The sequence below is a fragment of the Choloepus didactylus genome, chromosome 20 (assembly GCF_015220235.1).
Source record: "Choloepus didactylus isolate mChoDid1 chromosome 20, mChoDid1.pri, whole genome shotgun sequence".
Classification (NCBI taxonomy): domain Eukaryota; kingdom Metazoa; phylum Chordata; class Mammalia; order Pilosa; family Megalonychidae; genus Choloepus; species Choloepus didactylus.
In genome coordinates, this window is record NC_051326.1 from 27996470 (window position 1) to 28024192 (window position 27723).

Consider the following 27723-nt stretch of genomic DNA (forward strand, 5'->3'; position numbering starts at 1 on the left):
TAAATACAAGACGTAAAAACAATTTCTATTAAAATAAAATATTCCACAAAATGAAAAAAATGACTTAGAACACGCTCAATACCCACAAACGTATAGACTGCACATACAGTCATACTATCAACATTTCTACCGTTTGCACATCCCACTGAACGTATAGAAATGACTTCGAATCCATGAGAAATCACTAAACCGCTGAATGACACTGGGTGGCAGAATTTCTTCATGTACCATTCACGTGAGATTTTTGACTGCTGATTCCAGGATAGGATACAAATGTGTTTCGCTTTCAAGCAGCAAAGTTCAACAAGTGAAGCTTTGATTTCCAGAAGCAATCTTTCCATTCCCATACACATAGCCCAGGGTGTCTGCCGTGTGTTCCTGGGAGATATACCGTCTAGAGTCCACCAGGTATTTCTGAATCCTTTCCTTTGCATTTCTCTCTCCCAGTGTTTCCAAGGCATCCAGCAGGCTGTTGACTGAGGCATCCCGCCCCTTCGTGCTGAGCCACTTGTCCAGCATGTTGTAGAAACCCTCCTCAGTGCTCGCTGCATCAGCCCTGGCCACTGCGATCTCATTGTCAGTCAGGCCCAGCAGCCGCATGAGCCGTGTCCAGGAATTAAAGGGAACGAAGTCTTGACAGATATTGAAGAACGACTTCAGAGCTACAAGGGAGAAAAGTCACAGAGACAGTTAGTTGTTAGGATGCGCCTCAGAAAGGGCAGAGGATCCTAGATCAGGCCTAGAGCCCAGGGGTAGAAACTAATGACCCCTTATTGTGGGAAACCTGCTGCTCTAAGCATCCCTACCTGCGTCCCCATCATCAGGGAATCGGCAATATGGTCTCGTCTTGACTATGCCCAAGGCACTGTGGGTCACTCAAGGCTGACAGAGAATCCTGCGCTAGGAGCTGCTGACAACCCACCAGGGAGGCACGCGGGGCAGAGATGGAGAAAGGAAGCCACACATGGTACAATCAGAGCAGCGGGACAGTCTGTGGCTGCACTAGGACTTAAGAGGAGGAGGACTTGGCCTAGGCTGAGCTTCTCATGAGAGAAGGTCCCAGGGCTGTACCATCCGCATCTAGTGGAGGAGCAAGGGCCTGGAGGTGGAGGTCTCTGCCTCTCCACCCAGCTGGGCCTCCCTGACACTGGGGCAGGGCTTGGTGGGGGCAAATGAACACTGAGCAACAATAAAATCTTTAAGTTGGAGCAAAACAACTCATGGCACCATGGTGGGGGCTGAATGAGATGTATGCAAAAAGCCCTGGACACCACCATCCAACAGAACTATAAGGAAGGCCACAAATAAATACAATTTTGTATTTTCTAACAGCTGCATTGAAACACAAAAAAGCAAGGGGTGACATTAATTTTTAAACAGATGTTCAATAACTCAATGTATCCAAAATATTATTTCAACATAATCAATATACAAATATTATTAACATTTTACATTCCTTTTGTACTATATCTTTGAAGCCTGGTGTAGTTTATGCCAACTGCCCATTAAATTTAACCTAGCCAAAGTCCAGGGCCCCGTCTGCCATGTGCACAGCACAGCCCTTCAGAGGCCTTCAGAGCTGCCTCACTATCCATCCTGGACCACAAGTGAGGAGGGGAGAATGATGGCAGAGGGGAAGGACATGGAGATGCAGAATGTTTTTAGGGTACACGCTGGGGCAGAGTGTAGGGAGAGGAAGAGGCTGGGAGAAGAGGATTTAGGGTCTGGTGATCCAGGGACATCAGCATAAGTGGCCCTGCATCTAGCATCCCCTGCTCTGGTGGGGCCTTGACAGCTGTGGGACAGCAGGGAGGGCACGGCCCCATTTCCTTCTCTCTGCACAGGACAAAATACTTACTTTCAGTGGGGTCTGCACCATTTGCTGGAACAAGCACCATTTTCCTCTGAGACTCTTGAGCCTTGTCCTGTCCCTGCAAAATACAGTGGAGGCCATCCTTGATCCTGATCGAGAGTCCTCCTTCCAGAGCTGACGCTGACAGCCAGCCAGCTGTGAGATGTGGGGCAGCCCACCTCCCCTCTTGGGCTCTGATGGAAACATGATTCAAACACTCAACCTGCCACCCCCACAGGCTCTGTTTGCTTCCTCACTGAGGCTTAAGTTACATGCAGTAAACTGCCCAGCTCTAAAGTGTCCATCCAGTGTCACTGTGTAACCGTCACCCAAATCACAGAGAGCATTCACCATCCTAGAGGGTTCCCTTGAGCCCCATCTAGTCAACATCCACCCATCCCAGCATGAGACAACACTTGCTCACAGAATTCTATGAGATTCAGACAGGAGAATACATGAGGGCACTTAGGAAAATCTAAAGTGGGGCTTATCTAAAAAAAAAAACAAGAATGCTTTATTTATTATAATCCATATCAGTAGAATAAATAAGAAAGGAAACATCAAATAGTCCAACGGAGGCTGAAGCGGCCAATATAGAATGAAACCCAAAGCTGACTTTCTAACTACACCTCAAAACAGAAGGAGGCATCCACGAGGGCAAGAATTCCCCCCTCAACAGAGGAGCCCGCGTCATTCTCAGTGGCTCAGCGCTAGCACCTCGCTGCCAAAGGCAAATCAAGAGCAAAGGGCCTGCCTGCTCCACGCATCACTGGGCATTGTTCAGAAAGTTCTGGCCCAGGCAACAAGACATGAATCAAAAAGAAGGGAAAGGAGCAGACAAAATAATCATCACTTTAGGTATGATAGTGTCCTGAGAAAAGCCTAAGGTTTGAACTACAATACTTGAAACAAAGGTATTTTGGATGAATATTCAAAAAACAAACTGGAAATAATATATTAGAAAAGGTGTCAAATCATAATTATTGCAAAGCACATAAAATACAAAAAAAACCAAGCTTGACAAGAATTAGGAAAAGCTGATATTAAAGAAAACACAAATCTTAATTGAGTTGTAATTAACTATATGAATCGATTAATATTATTTTCTTCCAAAAGAAAAATGCAGAGCATTGAAAATACATAAAATTCCTTCCAGATGAACCAATTTTATATCAATTGAATCAAAATTCCAATGATTTCTTCTTTGAGGATACTGAAATTTTATTAAATAATTCTGTATTTTTCCTGAAGGTTATTATAAATAGTTAAAAAACCATAAGGAGGCGGTATTTGTTCTCATCAGATATTATGAAGCATTAGAAAATGAAATTTGGCAAAGTGGTGTACAAAATGTAATCCCCTTCATTTAAATCAGCACAGGCATAAAACTTTTGGTAAAGATCACAAGAAATTCTCTGTAGTAATTACCTTGAGTAAAAAGAGCCAGGGGCAAAACTGGGGTAGACTTTCACAATTTACTGGTTACATCCTATTCTTCTGAAGTTTTCTGTGACTATGTATTCCCCTCTTGTGAAAAACGTCAACAGTGATTAAACATGATGGAAGGATTATGGGACATTTCTCTGCTTTTTCCTAATCTTCTCTTGATTAAAAAAAAAAACAAAAACAGAAGCAAAAAAACATGGTATTGATGCAAGAAGTTCAGTAGACCATGTAGATAGAGGCCACTATCTGCAGAGAAATGGGACATGGGCTACAGGAGGGACCAAAACCACAGGGAAAGGGAACGATCCATAACTGAATGATATTGAAGAAATGAGATACAATAATTCTGGTAGCTCCACTTCCCTATTGTTTCACAAAATAAATTCCCTTGAAATTATATAGCTAAATGATACCAATAAAAGTCTAAAAATGAATCCTACCTAAGAAACTAGAGATGCTCATCCTGTCTTATGTTGGGGAAAGGACTTTCTAAGCTTATGAACAAAATGCAAATATATGTATCAATAGATTTAATTAGGAAAAATTTTAAATTATGTTACATTTAAATAATAGCCAAATGAAAAGGCAAACAAAATTAGAAATCTATCATTTGTATGTGAGAAAATGCAGTGGAACAAGACCATGTCTTCATAGCAAGATGCTAACTGGCAAGACAAAAATCATAAGAGGACACTTGTAAACAAAAAAAGCAATCAAAACAGCAAATAAATATGTGAAACATATAACAATAAATAGAAAAATTCATATTTAAGCCAACTAATTCCTGTCTAGTTATCAACCAAGTTTTTTAAAGGAACACTCAATGACAGATCACAACTGATGAACCCTTTACAGGAAACAAAACCGTATATGATTGTTTCTGTGAGAGTGTGTGCACAGTGCACACACTGACCCAGAAATTCTACATCTTTGTGGGAAGCCACGCTTCCAACATGATTAGATTTCCTTTCAAATATCATCAGTGTAATGATTTCAGTAATTCTAAATTTCCAGTATCACAAGGAATGAGCTTCTCTCCCAGGGTGAGCCCGGGCCCTGCACGGAGACTCCCCTCCCACTCAGGCCCCGCCCCTCCCGCTCCGGAGAGCCGCCCAGGCTCCCTCCTCCCTTTGCACCGCCAGCCCATCCCCCTCACCAGGAGAGGCTCTGCGTCCACGGGACTCGTCCCCCTTTCCAGGAGAGGCTCTGCTTCCACAGGGTTCCGGGCAGTGGCTCCCGGCAGCTCTGCCTGCTCCGGGCCTTGGTTTTCCTGGGCAGAGTCCAAGGTGGTCTGCGAGGGGCTCAGCATCTGGTTCCGAGCATTGTCCTGAGCCCCGGACCCTCGTGGGAAGTGCCAACTGTTCATCATGACCTTGGGGAGGCAAAGACCCTGGCTCAGGACTCCACCCAGTGGCTCCCCGCAGAAGCCCCCAGACTGTGGTGGGTCCTCTCACCCTCCCACTCCCAGGGGTGTCACCGCAGGGATGCACAGACCCTACATGCCCAGGCCTCAGCCACTGGCACCACGACCCAGGGCTGTACCGGGGGTTTCCCTGCCTTGACTGTCACACATCCCCACCCCCAGCCACCAGGTGCAGGAGTGTGGACGTGAGTGGGTCTCACAAGCAGCAGGAAGGACATGGCTGCAGCACAGCCAGCAGGCCTGGGGCTCAAACTACACCCTTTGCTTCTTACAGTCACCCCAGGGCCACCAGACAAGTGTACAGAGCTGGGCAGAGGAGCACAGGAGATGTTCAGGGGCTGGGACCCCCCAGGAAGGAGACAAACAACTCACTCTTGCCAAGCACTTGGAGTCCTCTCCACAACCTAAAAGAGAAGAGGGTCTCGTTTAGGGAATAGGGGGCCCTCTCTGGGACTCCACCCTTCCCCAGGCTCCCCAAGGGCACAGCAGATTGGGATGTCTCTAGGAGCATCATCAGGGTCTCACAAAGTGACAAGTACCCTGGACCCAGAGGCAGGGGCAGGGAGGACAAGGAGGGACCATTCCTAACTCGGGATGCCTCAGGGAGGGGAGAGACAGGGGAAATAAAATATCAGCCCATATGAAAATCTCCTTCTGATTCTGCTCATGAACCCTCTGGCTACCTCGCCTCTTGACTCGTCAACCATCCAGGGAGATGATAGCCACTCTGGCCTTGCCAGTGCCGTGGCAAGGAAGGATGGGCCCAGTCCGCTGAGACATGGAGGGACGGGAGGCCGCAGCATCACCAAGGAATGGGTGGGTGGGATCTAGGCCCTGTGGGGGAGCAGGTGGGGTGGGAAGAGGGTCCCTCCCCAGGGAGATGGGGGTGATGACAGGGACAAGGGCAGAGCTGGGTCTTTTGGTAGGGAGAGCACAGGGCATTCTCGTCTGCTAGAAATAAAATCATGAGAGGGGCTCAGCAGAAGGGGACGCAGGACCCATCCCTCCCCCTCACCCACCCCTCACCTTGGCAGGTGCACCTCTTCCACGGGATGAACACACACACACCCAGAATAACCAGAATAACCAGGGCCACCACGCTCCCAATCACGATGCTCAGAACACCTGAGGGAGGAGAGGGAGAGGCAGGAGACCCCAGGCCACTGTCCACCGGCTCCTCAGAAACAGTGGCTTCCCCTGTGGTCTCGGTACCTGATCCTTGGTGGACACACTCAACGTCTCCCCAGGGGGTACAGGGATGCGCCTCCACCATCCCTTTGGGGCATCTAGGTACAGACATGGGGGAAAAGAAGGGGTGCTGTGATGAGGGCTGGCAGAAGAGAAGAAAGTAGGAGTGATCCTCCCCTCAATGTCCCCTGACAAAATAGTAGAGGAAGAACCTGCTTCTGTGACCCCAGGGCTGAGGGTCCCCCGTGCTCTCCCTGTTGAGTCTGGGGAAGGATCTGAGCCTGTGCAGTTCAGTCAGGGGCCACAGCTTCCCTCAGCTACCTGAGCAGGTGAGGGGTCACTTCTCTCCAGGTGAGGTGTCAGGAAGGGCTGAGCTACCTGCTCCAGCCTGTCCTGCTTATGCAACTAACCTTTACCCCCAGCTGTTTGACCTGTGCCTGCCTCAGCCCAGCACACACCACAGGGTGAGAGAGGGTCTTTGGAGAGGTCAAGGCCGAGGGGGAGGCAGGCTGAGTCAGCTCAGGCCTTGGTGTACAGCGTGGAAGGGCTGCACGCATGGCCTCTTTGTGACTGTGGGCCACGCATGCTTGGTCTTCAGGGCTGCTTCCCACATAAACATGTTTAAATTATATTTTTTTGACTGCATTGGTAAAAGATGAGCATAATCCAAGATGGATGGTTGTCAATTAATTCTTTGGATTACAAAAGAAATGAAACATTTCCGCTAACACTATCATGGCCCTAAGTCCTGACCCTGCGCCCAGTGGAAAAGGGTCCCTGGCTGATGGAATCAGGCTGAGGAGGGGCTGAGAGGGGGCGGTGCAGGGGGCAGTGGTGGGAACACGCCTATGGGGGAGGGGGGCTGCCCCAGGCTCAGAAGAGCCCACAGACCCAGGGAAGTCCTGCAGGGGTGGGGGCTCCACGAAAGCAGGGGGAGAATGGGGGGAAGGAGGCCTCGGGTCCCCGGGATCTGTGGGAGCCCCTGGGCTCCTGGACCTCACCGAGCCTTGCACTTCTGACAGAACTCTGGAACATCCTCTCCACTGAAGGTGCCAGGTTTGCATTGACACTGTGCATCCCGAGTCCTGGTACACGGGCTCATCTCGTCTTCATCTGCAGGCAGAGCACAAGGTTCAGAGGGGGATTCTCTGCTCATCCCTCAACCCTTCACACCACCCAAATCCCTCGCATGCAGCTCAACTCAGGTCACAAGTGGTTCTGAGGGTCGGTGTCAGGGGCACACACACGAGGCCCAGGAAGAGCATGAGTACACACCTGTCAGCATACACTCACACTCACAAACACTGGACCTGCTTCATTATTTAGTGCATGAGGTTTGGGAGGAGTAATCCTTCAGGGCTAGGATCCATGGCAATGGGTGGGGAATACCCGAGGGACCCTGCATGGAAAGGAGCTCTGGGTGAAGCCCCCAAGGGCCTGGCCCTGTGGAGAGGTGGTGGTGGGGGCTGCGGGCGTGAGGCTGGGGCTGAGCCCCTCATCAGGAGCCTGGATCCAGGACCCCACCCCTGTCCCCAGCCACAGGCTGAGCCCTCCCCTGAGCTGTCACCACGCCGGCCTCCATCTCGAGGGACAGATTATGAATGATGCCTTCCAAGTGATGGTTTAAAAGATTTTCCCTACCAAATGGCATGTACTTAATAATGAATTTCTGTTTTGTTTTGTTTTCTTAGCTTGGAGATAAGTTGAAATCCAGGGCTCCTGATTGAACTTTGGCTGCACGTCCCACCTCAGCATCTCGCACCCCAACTTCAGGCATTCAGCCCCATATCTGCACCTGGTTTACAAACTGTACAGGGTAAGCAGGAAGAAAGAGCATTCGAATGACTGGTGTACTCAACTCCAGACTGGCACAGGGTACAATTTCTACCATCTTCTGAGACGTGGGATCCTGGGAATGGAGAGAAAAGCTGGTGAATGACCTTCACAGAGACCCAGAGGCAGGTGGGGGTTGGGGTGGGGGTGGGGGTAGGCTCCCCTCCAGGCCATCAGGGAATCCAAACAGGGAAAACAGACTCTTCCCAGATCTGGTCAGCTCCATCAACTCTGCAGCTACTACATATCCCAGACCAGCACCGTCAATAGACATGTAATGGCAGCTGCACATTAAATTCAAATTTTATAGTGGCCACATTAAAAATGAAAAAATGACAAAAGGTCTGATTAATTTTTACAGTTCATTTTATTTTACCCAATATACCCAAAATATTATCATTTCAACATATAATCAATATAAAAAATTGAAATAAATTCTATTTTATATTCATCCTAAGTCTTTGAGTTTGATGTGAATCCTTCACTTACAGCACATCTCACTATGGATTAGCCACATTTCAAGGGCTCAACAGTCCTGTCTGCCTAATGACAATGCCTGGGACAGTGCTGCCCTAGACACTGGAAACCCACTGAAGAAAGTCATAATCCGTGTCTGCAGTGAGCGCACAGGAAGTGAAGACACAAACAAACGGGCGGAAGCAATAAAACAATGAGAGAGAAGCCATCAAATAAAGCTCATGCCTTTATACCTCGGAGATCTGCAGATATAGAAATGGGTCCTACCTGCAGAGTGTCAAAAGGATCCAAAGAGAGGGGCCCAGGGCTGGCCTTGCGGGAAGGGCGAGCTCCAGGCCCTGAGCCCAGGGGTAGGAACTGCCTGGGACCAGCCTCGGCTCCACCCACCACCTCCAGGGCCCTGCGCCTTTGGGGGACCCCACCCGGCCCTGCACCATCAACCTGCCATTTCCCTGATCCAGTTTACGAATATTGAAACCTACTCTAACAGCACAACTGAATTTCAAAATAGTCTCAATAAAGTATAATGAAATGACTCTTCGTAAGAATGGTAAGATGTGAAGACTGAATAAATGGTGTTGGGTAACTAAGGAGGCTGCTGGAAAATAATAAAAATTGCTCCCTATGATCTTCAGGGAGATCAATGACATAACCGTAAAGTATGAAACCACCAAAGCACTGCAAACAAGTACGAGAAAGTTTTCTGAAAGGTGGGGAGGGGTAGAGCTTTTCTAGTATGACAAGAAGGTATAAAAGTTTGGATAAAGTCTGCTATATGAAAATTAATATGGAAACTCAGTACAGCAGAAATCGCAACAAAAAAGAAAATTTAACAAAGTAGAAGAAAATACAACACCAATTGCACTTAAAAGCCTAACTTCCTAAATGTGCAAGAATTCATGTATCTCAACAGTAAAAGAAAACATCAAAATGCAAACCTAATAACTAATAACCTATAACTAACAACTGAAGTGCAAGTTTAGAGGGGACTGCATTTCTCAATCCAGCGGCATCTGCTATGGGGACCCTCCTGACTGAAGGACTGAAGGCCTCTCTACCCCATGACACCTTCTCCCTACACTGCCGTCTCCCTACACTGCAGTCTCCATGCCTGAGGCCCCTGGTCCAGCCCAGCCTTCTCTCAGCATGTGCAGTCTCCTCCCAGGGACCCACTCACGTTCCCCTACCTGCTGTTGGCCCAGATGCGCTACTGGGGCCCTGACCACATACCCTTCCCTCAGAGCTTTAGGTCCAACCCGACCTGTCCTTCCTTCTCTGCCCTCACTCCCTACATAAGATCTAATGGGTAGGCTTTAATGCTCTTTCCCCATAGTGTTCCGAGTCCTTCCTATAGTCCCCATGGCTCGGCTCACTACCCTGGTCCAAGCCACGACCCTCTCTTTCCCTGGACCCCGGGAAAGGTGCCTGTTCTTGTTTGTATATTTGTATCCCCCAGAAAAAGCCATATTCTTTAATGCATCTTGTGGGGGCAGATGTGTTAGTGTGGATTGGGTTGGAACCTATTGGTTCAATGTCCATGGAGACGTGACCCACCCAACTGTAGGTGATAACTAACTGGATAATTTCCATGGAGGCGTGGCCCAGTCCATTCAGTGTGGGCCTTGTTTAGTTTACTGGAGCACTATATAAGCTCAGACAAAAGGAGCTCATAGCAACCTGGAGCTGAGACAGACATTTTGAAGACGGCCGTTGGAAGCTGATGCAGACGTTTTGGAGAACGCAATTTTGAAACGCAACCTAGGAGCAAGCAGACGCCAGCCACGTGCCTTCCTAGCTAACAGAGGTTTTCCGGATGCCAGTGGCCTTTCTCCAGTGAAGGTACCCTTTGTTGATGGACACTTTATGAACTTACGTGTAACCAAATAAACCCCCTTTTATAAAATCCAATCCATTTCTGGTGTTTTCCTTTCCGGCAGCATTAGCAAACTAGAACAGTACCCAAGTTCTCCTGCCTTAGTTCTGAGGGTGCGTTTCTGGGGGCCCATCCCCCTTGCACTCTGACACTGTGACAGGCACACATGTCCAAGGTGGGCTTCCCAAGGCTCAGGGCACAGGCAGCCTTTCCTAGGATGCACACACTACAAAAAGGAAATGCAAATTCTTTCAAAGCGTGTTAACACCCCTGACATGCTCCAGGTGTCGGTTCTGGAAGCCCCTGTACAGGAGACCATGGTTTCCTACCTCACACATGTGTGTGAGGCACAAACAATAGTCCACACCTCCAGGGGTAGCTCCTGCAGCCAGGCTCAGAGGATCACACTCCCTGGGGCACACGAGGGTCTGCCTTGGAGCCTCTGGTTTCACAGGCTGCACCCCACTCCTGCTTTTCCCACTACAGGAGGCCATGGAAGCCCCTCCTGCTCCTGGCTTTTCCCCTCTCCATTCGAGAGTGAGCGCTTGCAAGTACTAAGCCAATCCTGTCAGTCCCCTCCTGAAACCAGAGCTCCCCGCGGGTGCCCAGGCCCTGGGTGATTCACCCCACCTCCATCCCTCTGACCTCAGTGCCCTCCTCCTCCCTTAGATACCCCAGTATTTGCTGGATCACCCCAAGCTCCTGCCTCTCCCAGGCTCTGTGTCTCACTGTCCCTTCCTCTGGTGCCCTCTGGCCTGGCCCACTTGACCACTGGCCCCAGCCCCCCTTAGATTTCAGTCTAAATTCTCCATCCCAGGGACCCCTTAACCCCGTCCGTCTCACACATCCCTCTGTCTCCTTCCTGCGTCTCTGACGTTTGTCCCGAAGGAAACGCTGCATGAGGCCAGGGCCTGTGTCCTCCAGGAGCCTGGGCCTGACCCCCAGAGGAAATCAATACATGTCTGTGGGATAAAGGAATGGGGCCTGCAGGACCCAGGAGGCTGGAAGCGCCTGGAGACCAGGCTGGTGCAGAGGGCTGAGGTCAGTGCAGGGTGTACCTGGGGGGCACAGCCCCTTCAGCGGGGCCAGCTCTGATCGCTGTGCGGCAGCCACGTGCCCGTGGGCCTTAAGCTGCTCCGTGATTGGTGCCGAGTCCGCAAAGACCTGTGGGGACAAAGCAGGGACAGAATGAGTGGCTTCCGGACTCTCATCTGCAAAAGGATACATATCCCATCCCTTCACCCGCCTCCAAAACCCAGCATGTAACTTTCTTCCAGCGCTAAGCTCTCAACCATTCTTTTGTATACTTGTTTGTCCCATCACCTCTGGAATTTGCAAAACTCTCCTTTATACCCTTTTCTCTTATTATAAAATAAAACACATTTATTTCAGAAAATGTGGGCAGGTATAGGAAAGCTTTTTAAAAAATACAAAAATCACAGGTCGTCTGCACAACCAGAGATCACATCCATTAATATTGTGGTTTATTTTGTTCTACCTCTGAATGTGGTCTGAGGATTAAACAGCAGTAATGCATCGATGCATTGTAGTCATGAGGGAAAATGTCCTTGTTTGTGGGAAATCCACACTAAAGTACTCAGGATTGATGTGCATAATGTCTGCAGCTAGTCTTCAAATGGGTCAGGAAAGTTTTCTTTCTATAGTTTTGCAGTTTTTCTTTAATTTTGAGAGTATTTTCAAACAGAAAGTTAACTTAAGAAAAAAATAAAAGGTTAAAGAAAAAACAGGTTAGGTTGAGACCCCTTCAACTAACTGCCTGGAAACAAGCAAGATAAATGCAGCTCTCTTCCATAAAAACATCTCAGCTGAGGGGCTTCCCTTAAATCCTCCCTTGACCAACCGGGGTGGCCATCCTGCGACTTCACGTACTGCTGGTGTCCCCTTTTCCTGCTCTCACCGTCCCATTGCCTCTTCTTTCCTTGACTCTTTCTCAAGCAAGAGTCTTTCAAGCAATAAACAGTGTCAAGTCTTACACAATGAACACCGATTTACCTGACACCTGGATTTTATAATTGATGTTTTACTATATTTGCTTTATTATGTATTTATTCATCTATCCATTCCTTTCCATTCATGTATCTTATTTTTACAATGAATTTTAGTTGCAGGCATCAGTATACGTCTCCTCTTAATAATTCGGCATGTATTCCAATAACTAGAGAGCAACAATTTTTTCCAGTTTTAGAGATAAAATTTAGAAACAGGAAACATACAATTCATAAGTGTACCATTCAATGAGTTTTGGTACATGCATACACCTGGGTCATCCAAATCCACTATCTAGGTCGTAGATTATTAGCAATTAATCCTAATCTGCAATACCACTACAAGAGGCAATTATTTTTTTCCAGCAGAGATTAATTTTGCCTGTTCAAGAATTTCAAATAAATATACTCATTAATGTGAGCCGCTTTTCATTCAAGCATATTGTTTCTGAGATTCATCTATGCTGTTTCATGCATGAAAGATGTATTTTCCTTTTTATTGATAAATAGCATTTCATTGTATAAATATACCCCAGCTCCTCAATTTTGTTTATCTCCTTTTCTGTCGATAGACCCTTAAGCTATTTCTAGCTTTTGATATTATGATTAAAGCTGCTATGAAACATTTTTTACAAGTCTTTTTGTGGACATATGTTTTCATTTAACATAGAGAAATTCCTAAAAGTGGAACTGAGGATTCAAAGGGTAAGTGTGTGTTTAATTTTATAAGACGTTGCCAGAATGCTTTCCAAAGTGGTTTTGCCATTTTTACACACTTATTAACAATATAGGAGATTTCCAGTTGCTCCGCATCTTTACCAACACTGAGAGTTGTCACTTTTTTAAATTTTAGCCAATCTGGTGGGTATGTAGAGGTATCTCATTGTGGTTTTGGTATACATTTCCCCAAAGATTAATGATATCACACAGTTATTTTATGTTTTATTCATCATTTGTGTATCTTCCTTTATGGAGTATCTGTTCAAATCTTTTGTCCACTTTGTATTGGTCGGGTTGTCTTTATATTGAATAGCTGTGGTCATCCTTTATATATTCTGGATTATAATCTTTCCTCATATAAATATGCTTTGCAAATATTTTCTTCCACGCTATAATTTCCTATTCATTTTTTACTGATGTTTGTGCCGGTTTGTATATCTTAAGTCCCCCAGAAAAAGCCATCTTCTTTAATGAAATCTTATGGGGGCAGATTGATTAATTTTTTTTTGATTAGGGTATGAACTCTTAATTGAATGTTTCCATGGAGATTTGACCCTGACCATCCAGGGTAGGTCTTCATCAGTTTACTGGAGTCCTTTAAAAAGAGCTGACACAGGCCCAGATGCTAGCTGACACTTACAGATACTTGGAGATGTGGACAGAAGGACAACTGTTGATGCTAAGCTAGGAGAAACTGAGAGACATTTTGGAGAAAGCCATTTTGAAACACAGCCTGGGAGCAAAGGAACAGGAGATGCCAGCCATGTGCCTTCCCAGCTGACAGGTGTTCCGGACGCCATCGGTCATTCCTCAGTGAAGGTATCATCTTGTTGATGTCTTAGTTTGGACACTTTTATGGCCTTAGGACTTTAAATTTATAACCGAATAAAACCCCTTTATAAAAAAACCAATCTGCTTCTGGTATTTTGAATAATGGCAACATTAGCAAACAGAAACAGTGTTACATAATGAGCAGGTTCAAAATTTTGAGGAAGTCTAATTTATCAATTCTTTATATGGTTGTTGCTGTGTATGTTTTGTGTAAGAACCCTTTGCCTATCCTCTAGTTGCTAAGATAATCTCCTAGGTTTTCTTAAAGAAATTTTGTCAGTTAGATTTTAGGGTTAGGTAATGATCTATCACAAATTTTTTATTAAAGTGTGAGGTGGGCATGCACATTCATTTTTTCCACATGAAAATTCATTGTTCTATCATCATTCATTGAAAATCCTTTTCTTTCCCAATTAAATTGTTTCAACACCCTGGTAGAACATCAAATGATTATATAAATTTGGTCTATTTTGTGGCTGCCTATTCTGTTCAATTTATTTATTTGTCCGATCTTATGGCAGTACCAAACTGTTTTAATTACTACTGCTTTATAATATGTTCTAAAGTCAGATAATGGCAGTGTTCTAATATAGTTCTTTCTTTTCAGTATTCCTTTGGCTATTATAGGACCATTTATTTACAAATCAATTTTAGGATAGCATGTCAATTTCTGCGAAAATCCTGGTAGAATTAAAATTGTTACAGGGACCTTCAGGTCCACCAAGATGGTGGTGTGACATGCTCCAGAAAAGCAAACTAAACCCAAAGCAGGCAGAAGGAGGAAATAAAAAAAGATGAGAGTGGAGATTAAATAAATAGAGAATGAAGGAAACAACAGAGGGAATTAATGAAACCAAAAGTTGGATCTTTGACAAGATCATTAAAATTGCCAAACCTTTGGCTAGATTGACAAAGAAAAGAAGAGAGGATGCAAAGAACTAAAATAAAAAACAAAAAGGGGGGGGCATTATTTCCAACCCCACAGAAATAAAAGGGATTATAAGAGGAAACTATGAACAACTGTATGCCAACAAATAAGATGACCTAGATGAAATGGACAAACGCCTAGAAGTATACAAACTCCTAGAAGCTATACCTACTCAGAGGAAATAGAAGATCCAACAGACCAATAACAAGAGATTGAATCAGTAATCAAAAACTTCCCAACAAAGAAAAGCCCAGGACCAGACTGCTTCACTGGTAAATTTTACAAGCATTCCAAGAAGAATTAATACCAATGGTTTCTTAGACTTTACACCAAAAGCATGAGCAACAAAAGAAAAAGCAGAAAAATGGGACTTCATCAAAATTAAAACCTTCTGCGCTCCAAGACATTTCTTAATATCTTTCATTAAGAAAATGAAAAGACAACCTATAGAAAAGGAAAAAAATATTTGGAAACCATAAAAGCATTTAATATTCAGATAATATAAAGAAATGCCACAACTAAACACCAAAAAGTCACACAAACCAACTTAAAAATGGGCAAAAAGCTTGAACAGACATTTCTCCAAAGAAGATATTCAAATGGCCAGTAAGCACACAAAAAGCCATCATTAGCCATTAGGGAAATGCAAATCAAAACCACAAGGACATACCATTTCACATGCTTTACAATGGCGATTATTTTAAAAACTGAAAAAATCAAACATTGACAAGGACTCAGAGAAAGAGGAACCTTCATACATTTTTGATGGTAATGTAAAATGGTGCAGCTGCTGCAGAAAACAGTGTTCCTCAAAAAGTTAAGTATAGAATTACCATATGACCTGGCAATCCCACTTCCAGATATGTACTGAAAAGAACTGAAAGCAAGGATTCAAAGAGATATTTGCACATTGATGTTCCTAGCAGCATTTTTTACAATTGCCATAACACGGAAGGAACCCAAGTATCCATCAACCTATGAATGGATAAACAAAATGTGGTACATACATACATGGAATATTACTCAGCCATAAAAAGAAATAAAGTTTTGACACATGAGACAACATGAACCTTGAAGATATCATGTTACATGAAATAAACCAGACACAAAAGGACATAAGAGTATGATCTCACTCACAATGAAATAATTAGAATATGCAAATCCATAGTCAGAAATTGGAATACAGGTCACAGGGCAGGGATGGAGGTGGGGAGTTGGAAGTTAATTGGTACAGAGTTTCTGTTCAGGGTGATGGAAAAGTTTTGGCTTTTTAAAACCACTGAACTATATACTTAAAAGTGCTTAAAATGGGGGATTTTAGGTTGTATATGTGTTTCCAGAATGAAAATAAAATTTAAAAATCCACACAACTTTACAACATAAGGAATGAATCCTAATGTAGACTATAGGCTATAGTTAATGATATAATTAAAATTATATTGTTTCATCAAGTATAACAAAGTTACCACAGTAATGCAAAATGCTAATAATAGAGAAAAAGGGGGGATGGTATGGGAACTCCGTACTTTCTGCATGATTTTTGTGTAAACCTACAACTTCTCAAATAAAAAAAATTAAGACAAATATTTGTTACTACAGACTATTCTCTACATTAAAAATAAATACACCTGCAACAGGTAAAAAGACTGCTATAGGCAATGCAATGAATTTATACATCAATTTGGGGAGTATTGATAGTATGGAGTCTTCCAAACCTGAGTTTCCATTTATTTGGGTCTTCCTTAATTTCTCTCAGCAATATTTTGTAGTTTTCTTTGTAGACATCTTGCATGCTTACGATTTTATGGTCTTTAATGCTCTTTTAAATGGAATTTTTAAATTTGCTTTCCCAATAGTTTGCTGTCAGGATGTAGAAATACAATTGATTTTTGTATGGTGATCTTGTAACCTGTGATGTGCTAGATTCACTCATCAATTCCAGTAGTTGTTCTCCGCTTATGAGGAAAACTGTATCTCTTCCTTTCCGCTCTTTGTGCCTTCTTCGCCTGCCTTCCACACTGGCTAGGAGCTCCAGTATGGTGCTGAGTAGATGGGATGACCCCGAACATCCTTCATATTTTTCCCAGTCTTCACGGGAAAGCATTCAGTATTTTACCATTACGAACGATGTTTGCTGTAGCTTTTCATTCATCAGACTGAGGAAGTTCCCTTCTGTTCCTAATATAATAAAGAGTGTTACATTATGTCAAATGCTTTTTCTGATTAAGGTGTTCATAGAGTTTTACCTCCTTTGCTCTGTTAATATAGTCAATATCATTGATTAATTTTCAGATGCTAAAACAACTTGTATTCCAGTGATTAACCCAGCTTGATATATTATCTTCTTTAAAAACTACTGGATTCATTGAACAGGGTATGAGATCCTGTTGGTTTGTACAGGTTAGTGTGATGCCCTGATACATCCCAGAGTAATCTGGGCAGAGAATAAAACAGCATTTGCCAAGTCCCCTTGAGGGACCGGGGAAAAATGTGGAAATGTTCAACTTCTCCACCTGGGGAATTCCTGATATTCTTGCAAGCATTGGGGACTGCCAATTCAATAGGCCGAGCCTTCGATCTCGGGGCTTGCCCTTATGAAATGTATTCCTGCAAAGCAGAGGCTAAGCTTACTTATAATTATGCCTAAGAGTCATCCCAAGAGAACCTCCTTTGTTGCTCAGATGTGGCCTCTCTCTCTAAGCCAACTCTGCAGGTAAACTCACTGCCCTCCCCCTCTACGTGCGACACGACTCCCTGGGGTGTAGATCACCCTGGCAACATAGGACATGACTCCTGGAGATGAGCCTGGCCCTGGCATCATGGGATTGAGAAAGCCTTCTTGGTCCAAAAGGGGGAGGAGAAATGAAACAAAATAGAGTTTCAGTGACTGAGAGATTTCAAATGAAGTCGCGAGGTCATTTTGGAGGTTATTCTTATGCATTATATAGATATCCCCCTGTAGTTTTTAGTGTATTGAACAGCTAGAAGAAATACCTGAAACTGTTGAGCTGCAATCCAGTAGCCTTGATTCTCGAAGATGATTATATAACTACATAGATTACACTGTGTGACCATAAGTGCATCTGGCACTCCCTTTATCCAATGGTTGGACACATGAGTAAGAAAATAAACACAAGAAATAAATAAATAATAGGGGAGGATAGGAGTATGGGGATGTTTTGGGTGTTCTCTATTATTTTTACTTTTATTTTTTGGAGTAATGAAAGTCTTCAAAAATGGAATGTGGTGATGAATGCACAACTATATGATGATACCATGAACCATGGATTGTACACTCTGGATGATTACCTGGTATGTGAATATATTCCAATAAAATTACATTAAAAAACTGCTGGATTCAAGAGGCTAATGTTTTACTAAGGACTTTTGCACCTATGTGAGGGATATTGATCAGCAGTTTTTCTTTTAATTTTTAATGTCTGTCAGGTTTTGGTATCAGGTTCATGCTAGCCTCATAAAATAAGTGTTCCCTCCTCCTATATTTTCTGAAATAATTTGTGTACTATTGGTGTTATTTTTTCCATAAATGTTTGATCAAATTGACCAATGTAACCATCCGGGCAGTTTTAAATAATGGATGCTAATAATTAAATAGCTATGGGGTGAACAATCGAAAGTACGATTTGTTTTGTATGACTGTGTGGTATGTGAATATATCTCAATAAAATGAAGATAAAAAAATAGCTATGGGATAATTCTATTACCTTTTCATCTTGTTTCCGTTGCTAAGTAGCATTTTTCAAAGAATTTGTGCATTGCATTCAAGTTGTCAAATTTATTGTCATAAAGTTCTTCCTAATATCTCCTTATTACTTAGTTAATGTTTGCAGGGTTTGCAGTGAAATCTCACCATTAATTCTTGATATTGGTATTTTGTGTTCTTTTTTTCTTTCCAATCTAGTTAGGGGTTTATTACCTTTGTTGATACTCTCAAGAGAACCAACCTTTGCTTTTGCCAATTATTTTTATTGTTTGTTTTCTGTTTCATTGACTTCTACTCTTATTGTTACATCATTTCCTTCTTTCTAATTCCTTCAGGTTTAATTTACACTTATCTTTATGGCTGATTAATATGGATCTCCAGATCACTGATTTCATACCTTTCTTTTTTTTTTTCCTTAAAAGCTTTGCGATATAATTCACACACTCCACAATACACCCATTTAAAGTGCACAATTCAATGGTTTTTAATGTATTTAGAGTTGTATAAGCATCACTACAATCAATTTTAGAACATTTTCATCACCTCAAATAAAACCTGTACATGCTAGCAGTTACTCCCTACTTTCTCCCAACCTTCTCTTCTTTTCCATATAAGCACTGCTTTATTTAGACACAAATAACCTCAGGTTTATGCCAGAGGGGCTGTCCCAGTGCCAGGGACACTGGTAGACACAGAAGGAAAAATTCCACACAGACAGAACCACCAACAGAAGTAAAAGGGGAGCGGGCTGGTTAAGAAAAAGTGAGGATGGGGATGAGGACCTGAAGTTTGTGGCCATCCCTGATGGGAGGAGCCTAAGAGGAGTCGGGGGTGAGGGCTGGGGAGAAAGGAAAGGGAAAGGGAAACAGAAAGCGAGAGCAGCAAACAGCACAAGGAAGAGAAGGGAAATGGGCGGACGGTATGCCCTTGCTTGTCAGACTTCCTGCCTGCGCGGCCCTCCTGCCTGGCCCTCGGCCTCCAATCAGAGGCAGGACATGGACAAGGGGAAATTCCTCCACTCGGGCCTCCCCCTCACACGATGCCCGAGTTGGACAGTGTCCCGGCCAAGTTTGACCCTTGTACTTGTTACTTATTTCCTGAAGAACAGAAACCGAGTGGTAGTCCTGTTCCCTCTTCAGGCCAAACACACTTTAAAGCTGCCCCGTTTATCTTCACCCAGACAGTGCGGTAAAAGTCTATGACATCAGTGCCAGTCTTGTTCTCAAGGACTTCCCTCTCTTGGCCCAAGATCTTCTTCAGAGGGTTTCTGCTTGTTTGATTACAAAAGGGTAGTACAAAGAACAGTGGATTCAAAGTCAAGCCATCTGGCCTCTAGTCGGGGTCAGCCGCTAAATTGCTGTATGATCCTGGGCCAGTCACTTCCCTTCCTCCTATATTCTTGTTTATCTTTCTTGAAACAACAGGGTTGCATTAAATGATCCCCTGGGGTCCCCCCAGCAGTACCCCCTGTGCTGGCTGAATGCAGACCTCACAGGCAAAGCCCCACCCTCCTCTGGTGGTGCAGGGCAGAGGGCCCACTGATCCCATTTTTGGTGCTGCTGGCCCCGAGGCCTGCTCCCCACCCCTACCCAGCCCCTCCACCAAGCAGCCGAGTGGCCTTCGGCAGCTTCCTGAATTTTCTCTTGCTCTCCAGAAAACAAGGGTAATAACAGTCCCTACACAGTCAGGTGGTTGTGAGAATTAAAGGAGGAAATATGTGTATAAAGTGCTATGAACCAAGCTCGGCATACGGTAAGTGCTCTATCTAACCACAGGCTTTGACTAGTGTAATCATCACCCACAAAGCTGACTTTAATCTCCCAGTGACAATCAGGACTACATCCTCCAGGCCAGAAATACCACAAACCGCATGGCCTCACCTCCGCCAGAGTCAAAATATGGAGGAATGACATCCCTAGCCTCTACCACAACCCCACTGGGTCTCACACCTCCCTCATGCTACCTGATTTTAGCTACTTGGGTCCCTGGTCTCATCTTCTGGACCAAACCATATGCTCTAGGGAGCAGGATTCACAGAGGGCTCATTTTCTCCCTCCTCAGAAGTGCAGCCTCGACTTTTCCCAGAGGGAGGAGTCTATCAATTACTTGATGGGTGAATAACAGCATAGGGCTCCAGGAAACAAGGAGGTGAGCCTAATGATTGCCTGGAATCACTGCCTAAAGACAGTTTGCAGGCTGCAGCACCAGAGAGAACCAAACAGAGCCCCGGGGATGCCCTGAATTGTGGAAACACAGAGAAGAATACAGGGGGTGGGAGGCAGGGCAGAGGACTGGAGGGGAAGAAGCTACAGAGAGGAGCTCTGCAGAGGGGTACCCTCCAGTCTTTGGCTGAGTACTGATCTGTGCATGTGAGAGCAAATTACTTTGGGGTGAGAAGCGAACCATCAGAAATCAGGAGGCTGAACAACTGTCAAGGCTTACCCAGAGCTCTGAAGTTGTCATGTTCCATTTGACTGAGTGGAAAGGCAATAATGCAGGGGATATTAACTAGAGTTATAAGAAATTAACTACTACAGTCTAGTAGTCACAAAATAGGCAATGTAGACCAGACCTGAAGTCTAAAAGTTATCCTTGGAAGGATCAAATCGACCCTCAATTTTCTTTCCTTAATTGTACCAGAATAATATTAGCACTGCAAAGGAGCACAACAAAATCCAATACCAAGCAATGTAAAATTCACAGTAACTGTCATCTGATAAAAAAAAAATACCAGGGATGGAAAGGAGGAGGAAAATAACCCCCATAGTCAAAAATAAAAATAAAAATAAAAATCAATCAATAGATCCAGTCCAGAATATGACAGCCCCAAGATGATGGAATTAATGGACAATGGTCTTAAATTCTTACACATTTTATAAATATGCTAAAGGATGTGAAGGGAAACAAGAACATGATAAGGACAGAGATGGAAGATATTGAAAAGACTCAAATGGAACTTCTCAGAGATTAAAAATACACAATATCTGAAATGAAAAGTACACTGGATGGGGTTAACAGCAGATGAGACAATGAAGATCAAGGAACTTGAAGACCGAGCAATAAGAACCATTCAAAATGAAATCCAGAGAGAAAACAACTGAAGGAAAAATGAAGAGATCTTTCAGTAGGCTCTGGAAAAACATAGAGCATTTTAACTTAAGTGTAATTGGAAGCCGAGTAAGATGAGAAGGGACAGACAAATATTAGAAGAAACAATGGCTGAAAAATTTTCAAGGTGCTGTAAACTGTAAACCTAAAGGCCCCAAAAATTCAACAACTCTAAGCAAAAGGAACCATAAAGCATTAAATAAGGGGATTACCAAAGCAGCAAGGCAAATCATCATCCAATTGCTGAAAAACAGGAAGAGAAAAATGACTCAGAACCTCCAGAGAAGCAAAGAAAACTGGCAGCGGATCCCTGTCAGAGACGTGGCTGACCAGGGCGAGGCCTTAAGATGGCGGCCCAGGTGGCTAGGAAGGGTCGGCTCAGTCTAAAGCTTTCAAAATGTCACCACAAACATCAGGCACTTAACCCTGAAATTCGTCCTCTGTAACACTGAAATTGCCTTTATGTCTTAACTTTTAAAAGTAGTCGTTCCTATTTCCCCTCTCCCTGGAGGCCCTTCGCTACAGGCTTGAGTTTAATCCCAGCCCAGGCACCTTCCCTCCCTGAGCTGCAAGGTCTTCCTGAAGGCCTCAGGGTTATCACGATGCTTCTACAAGCAGGTGGCAGCCACTGCTGAGGTGGAGAACACAGTGCCCCGAAGCCATCCCAGCCCCATTGTGGCAGTCAGCAACCCTGATTGTGTGATTTGTCCTTCCACACAACCTCACACTTCTCGCCACCAGGGCTCCCAAGGCTCCTCAGCATTTTACACATGAAGAAGCTGGGGCCGCACCAGGGTCACAAAGCTGGAAGGAGGCAGAGCAGAGCCCGGCTGGCTCCATCCTCCAAGGCCAAGACTCTTTTAGAGCCTGTCTGTGCTTCTGAGCTGAGGTCAGGAAGTAAGCACTGTACGAGGCCTCAACTGATGCAATCCCTCTAACAGCCCAAGGACAAAAATATTATCTCCATGTACAAGCATGGCTGGGTGGCAGTAAAGCCCCAGATGACACAGTTTGCAAGTGCAGCGGTGAGACCAGTGCCCTGACACCCTTCTCTGCTAACTGCTGATTTGCTTCCAGTGTCAAAACACTTAAAGGTCCTAGTGGGATGGTGGAAACAAAAACACAGCACTGTGGCACATCTTTTTTTTTTTTAAACCTCTTAGACTAGCAAAGAATGAAAATTCAGTGTAGCAAACAGGCACACGTGTGTACTCTTGGTGCAAGGGTAAAACTGTCCACTTTTGGAGGACAATTTGGCAACATCTAAACAAAATTCCAAGATAATTTAACCCACCCACACAGCAATTACACTTCTAAGAACTTATCCCACTAACAGGTATACTATGTCAATACATACAAGGATATTTGCGATAATGCTGTTGAAATTAGGGAAAATAAAAACAGGATATCCTCAATATCTTATCTGTTCTTACTAGATTATCGTTCCCCCTTCACTGACTTCTATCTATCTCTAGGTCTCCTATATTCTACAATAGGAGTTCACATCAGTGGTAACGTACAATGTCTCTCTATTTGTGTCTGACTTATTTCACTCAACATTATGTCTTCAAGGTTCATCCATGCCGTAACATGCTTCACGACCTCATTTCTTCTCACTGCTGTGTAGTATTGAGAGTAATCGTAATGATTTGGGAATGTTCAAGAACGACTGTGGTTTGTTAATTTTTTGTGTAGTATGGTAGGAGCATATTGGAAGCAATGAAGTTATATCAGGATATTTGTTTTTCCTGTTACTTTGTTTTATTTTATCTGGAAATTTTTTTTTAATTTTTTTATTCTTTTATAAATAAAGTTAATTAAAAAAAAATAGAATATCATCTAAATGACTATCCCTAGAAGGGGATGGTAGAATAAACTTTGCTTCACCCATATCTGCTTCACACATGCAATAAAATACTATGTTTTAAAAATGAATAAGAGAAGTCTGAATGTATGACACAGAAGAGCTAACAATTTTTTCTTGCTTCAGAATTTAAAAAAAAATTTGATTGTGCCTGTAAATGGGTAGAGAAAGGCAAGACTTACCGGTGGCTGGAGGGGGCTTTGGAATGCCAGAAGGCCTAGGCCTCACATTCCCAATTTACAAATTCAGATTTTTGATCTTTCAACACAAGTTATCCTAACAATCAATCTGAAAACAAAATAGCCAGACTAAAACAAACTATTCATCACACTATGGGAAATTTGGGTCTTACCTAATACAAACTGATAATTTGAAAACAAAGTCTGTAATTACCTGTGAATACAGAAATGTTTTTCTGAATTGAATGTTTGTTAAATGAAAACATTAAAATTTTAATGATTTTTGTAACCTTGTAAATTTTTTTATAAGTTAAAAATTAAATTTTTTTTTTTAACTTACAAGGATCTCAAAAGTGCAACTGCCAGACTTTGGCAGAGTCCCTCAAAAGGTTCTCAAAGTTTATACATTTTCCCCACGAGTTTCTCAGAATGCCCATCACTACGGTTTTCAGGGGTCAAAACAAGAGCGTCACACCCTACTAATTTTTCCTCGCTTAAATGCAACCCGGTACACGTTGGTATGCAAGACATCAATGGAAGGAAGTTGGTCAACTGCTCATAGCGGCCATCTCAGGAGAGGAAAAATGAAAGGTGCGGAAGACAGCGGTGAGAAAGTTACTTTCACCGGCTGTAGTTTCACCCATTTAAAAAAAAAAGAAAGAAAGAAAGAAAAAGAAAAGAACGTAAAGAAATGAGAATCTTCCTGTCGCTCACTTGCAGGAGGGAACCAGATCCCTTCTCGGTTAGCTCAGGACGTCACAAATTTCATTGCTTTCGCCCCGTGGGTTTTAAAACTTCCTGTTACGGTCGCTCAACCGGGCGGCTCGGACGCAGTCGTGCCCGCGACTCCGCCGACCGCATCGTCCTGCCCGGGCATGCCCGGCCTCGTGGAGCCCGCGAGGCCCCTGCCGGCCGCCGCGCCCCCACCACTCCGCCTGCGCGCCTCCCGGTTCCGGCGTGTGACTCACCGGCAGCCGGACACAGATGGCCGCGAAGAGAAGGATCAGGGGACCCAAGAGCACCCTGCCGGAGCGCCGGAGCCGAGGCCTGCGTCCCACTGCTAGCCTGGGACCCGGGACTGACCCGGCCCCGGCCCCGGGGCGGGCCCGGACCCCGGTCCCGGAGGCGTGCGGTGCGCTCTGGCCTCGCTGTGCCGTGATGTTCCGTAGCGTTCCGTGTCTCTCGACCATCGCGGGGCTTAAACTCCAGCGAAATCAACGCGGAACCAAGCGGTATATTCCTTGGGGGTGTGTAAACGGTCTGCTCCGGACTGCAGCGGTAGCCCACCTTCCTCTCCGACGCGCCGCACACGGTGAACGCTTCCAGCAGGACGAGGCATTCTTTATAGCCCCGCCGGTTGCGCAACCCGGGTGGGCGGATTCCCGCACTGGCGTGAGCTGGTTTCGGCAACCCCCGTGAGCGGATTGCGCAACCCCGGTGGGCGGGTTCTGAGCCCAGTTGAGCCAGCTAAAAGTTTCAGATAGAGGTGTGGCCAAATATCGTAACATCCGTGCTCCGATAATGAACTCCTCGGCACGCACCTCTGGGGGTTGGAAAAGTGAGAAACAAACCCTTGCCCTGGGTGTGGTCGACGCTGGGTGTATGGTTTGGTTGGACCAGTCCTCTCCGCGCCATGGGCGGGGAGGGGCATTCGGCAAACTCGCAGAAGCTGCACGCTCGGGTGTGAACTGAGTGGCAAGGTTCAGCGTCTGCATTCAGGCTGGTCCTCATCCAGCCCGCTTTCCAGGCGCAGCTGGCCTTCCAGCTCATAAACCCTTAACTACTGACCTCCCTCCCTCTGCCTCCCGCCTGTGGTTCCTCCCCTCCTACCCCAGCAGGGCTTCACTGAATCCGAACTTCACTGAATCCGGAGCCCCTGGGTTGCTCTGTCCCACCGCGGGCTCTTGACTTCAGCATTTCAATAGCCGGGTGGCAGGCTCCGAGCAGACGCTCAAAGAATATACGCGTGGGCGAAATGAGGAAGATACCGGCCAGGACCTGCAGAATCTGACCCAAATTTCTTTGTCTTGACCAAGCTGCCAAACTTCCTCCTCGCGCCTCATACCTGCCTCCTCCCCGGCTCTGACTACCTTGAAACTAATCTTGCGGCTGTAGGACTACAAAGAAAAACAAATAGGATCTCAGAAAAGAAAAAAAGAAAAAGGAAAAGAAAAAAAGAGACAACTTCAGATACGAACTCGACCAAGTTATCAGCCTCACCCAGGACTTCCCTCGCTCTCTCACCACATAGCCCACTGGTACTTTTCCATTGCCCGTACCCTGACTATAAAACTCTTACAGCACCCCCCCCCCCAACACACACACACACGCCTTACTTGGAGTTGAGTTCTCTTCTCTCTCCCCTAAGATGGTAGCTGTAAATAAAGTCATCCTTGCCTGTTTAAAATTCTCCGTTGCAGTTTTTCTTTGACGGGTTTGAATCCGGTTAACACAGGCTTCCACAGCCTCTGAGCCCCTTCACCACCTTCTGCCTTCTGACAAGCCCATGTTAGTCCTCTCTCTTTGGTCCTCAAGGTTTCATGCCAATCAAAATGGCTTCCCCATTCTACTGCCTCTGACGTCGAGCAGTCTGAGGAACCCAAGTCGGCCTTCTGGATTTTCCTTCCCTGTTAGATTCTTTAAAGCCCTCGGGAAGCAGAATCGCAGGGGGTTTTTGTCACCTGAAACCCGATGGACTTAGAGAGGGACCCCTACGTCGGTCAGGTCCTCCCAGCCGTCCCTACACACCCAGTTGTGTGGCGAACCAAAGGCGCGGGGAGTCCTGCATCCCTAATGCCTCTCAAGTCGAGGTCCTGTCTTCCCGGTGCTCACAGAGCGACTCAGGGGCTGGAGACTAGGTGGGAGGGGAAGGGGATCCCCAGGGCGCCGGCAGCCCCAGGCCTTGTCGCAGTTTTGCTGGTCGGAGGCACACGGGTTCCGTTGCTCAGTTGCTCGGCACTCTAGGCCAGAGCAGCCAGGAAGGCGTCGGGAGTTGCTTCGTCGGCCACACTGCAAGTCCCGGGCCTGCGCGAACCAATTGTGTAACCTCGAACAAGTAGCACACTCCTCGAACCACACAAGACGTCTCGCCCCGCGGGGTTAAGCCCAAAGGCTGGTGTGAGGCTCCGCCCTGATGTGGAGCAGTGAGGGCGAGTTTGTGACTCACCCCAAATTTTCCGGGTTCCCCGAGTTGTAGTTCATCGAAGAAATCAGATGTGGAGCCCTACGGAAAAGAAGAAAAGTTTTTCATTTCCGCAAGGATCAATCTGCCCAGCGGGGAAGAAGGCGCCGCGCCCGCGGGGATTAGAGAGCGCGAAAGTGCAGCTCGGCAGAAGACAATGCGGTCGTTTGGAACGCTTTTCCGCGGAAGGGGAATTCATATCACTCTAGCGCGCTCGACCCTTGAGAGCGGAATTCAGGGATGCTCTCCAGAGCGCCTCCACCTGCGCCAGGCAGAGTCGGTGCTCAGCAAGTAGTCTACGCGGTGCATTGCATGGTCTCCCGGCTCTGGGCAGGAGGACGCGCCTTCAGACCGGAAGGTCGCGTGCCTGGGAGGATGAAGAGGACGCATCTTCAGCCATCCGAAGCCTTTCCCGGAGCTCTGGTTTGAGAGCGTTTGTACGCATCTTTACAGTCACTCCTGGTGACAAACGGACGCACATTTATTTTAAACATAATCAATCACCCAGAATTATGAAATTTGGGACACTCATACTTCCCTTATCCACACCCCCTGGATAACCTGTTATATTCTTCTGGAATGTTTCCTTGGAATTCCCTACATTTACGTACAACATATTTCAAAAAATAATGGATTAGCACTCTTCAACCTTGTTCTGCACTTTCAAGATACATCTTGACTATCTTTCCTTATTTATCTTTGTAAATCGATCTCCCTCTTTTAAACAGTTGCACAGAATTTCCTCAGAGCTAGGGGTGAGCTGAGAACCAAGAGCCCGGAGTGAGGACTGCAAGGAGGGGAAGTTTGGTGGAGAGGACAAGCAGGGGAGAGCTGGTCATCTGGCCGGGGGATTGAGTCTTCCCCACTCCGAATTATGTTCCTCTGGGACAGAATAGTTCATGGACCCTTTTCCTGTCCCTGAAAAGTACCCGGGACTGCCTGCTTTTGCGAGCGGCTGCCAGGCACAATCCACCAATGGCAGTTTCCTTCAGCCTGGAATGGCTCTGACGTCGAGGCAAGCAGAAGAGTGGTGAGAGAAGATCCTTGAAATACAAACTCCAGTTCAACCAGGAAAGATGGGTTCCCTAGA

The 27723-nt window shown here is 45.4% G+C and overlaps 1 protein-coding gene across 3 annotated transcripts; it reads right to left on the bottom strand.

Annotated features, from left to right (window-relative positions):
• Window positions 1-24848, bottom strand: LOC119516547 (tumor necrosis factor receptor superfamily member 10B-like). 3 transcript variants are annotated; one of them, XM_037812859.1, is made up of 10 exons: window positions 24421-24838; window positions 11151-11256; window positions 7705-7818; window positions 6911-7022; window positions 5934-6007; window positions 5748-5846; window positions 5094-5125; window positions 4455-4670; window positions 1859-1931; window positions 1-662 (listed from the first exon to the last, which is right to left on the bottom strand). In XM_037812859.1, the coding sequence occupies exons 1-10, from the start codon at window positions 24640-24642 to the stop codon at window positions 301-303; spliced, it is 1410 nt and encodes a 469-aa protein (XP_037668787.1). In that variant the 5' UTR covers window positions 24643-24838; the 3' UTR covers window positions 1-300. The 3 variants fall into 3 exon arrangements, with proteins under 3 accessions (XP_037668787.1, XP_037668786.1, XP_037668788.1); XM_037812858.1 differs by having other exon boundaries at window positions 5748-6007; window positions 24421-24836; XM_037812860.1 differs by having other exon boundaries at window positions 521-662; window positions 1859-2046; window positions 5748-6007; window positions 24421-24848.
• Between the last annotated feature and the right edge of the window lie 2875 nt (window positions 24849-27723).

What these genes read in the sequence shown, in the direction of transcription:
- LOC119516547 (XM_037812858.1), bottom strand. Translation starts at nt 24,642, where the DNA reads ATGGTCGAGAGACACGGAACGCTACGGAACATCACGGCACAGCGAGGC. An exon ending in TGTCAGAAGTGCAAGGCTCG is followed by an intron (nt 6,008 to 6,910) that starts GTGAGGTCCAGG and finishes GTCTGTACCTAG; the next exon opens with ATGCCCCAAAGGGATGGTGG. An exon ending in GAAGAGGTGCACCTGCCAAG is followed by an intron (nt 5,126 to 5,747) that starts GTGAGGGGTGGG and finishes CTTCTCTTTTAG; the next exon opens with GTTGTGGAGAGGACTCCAAG.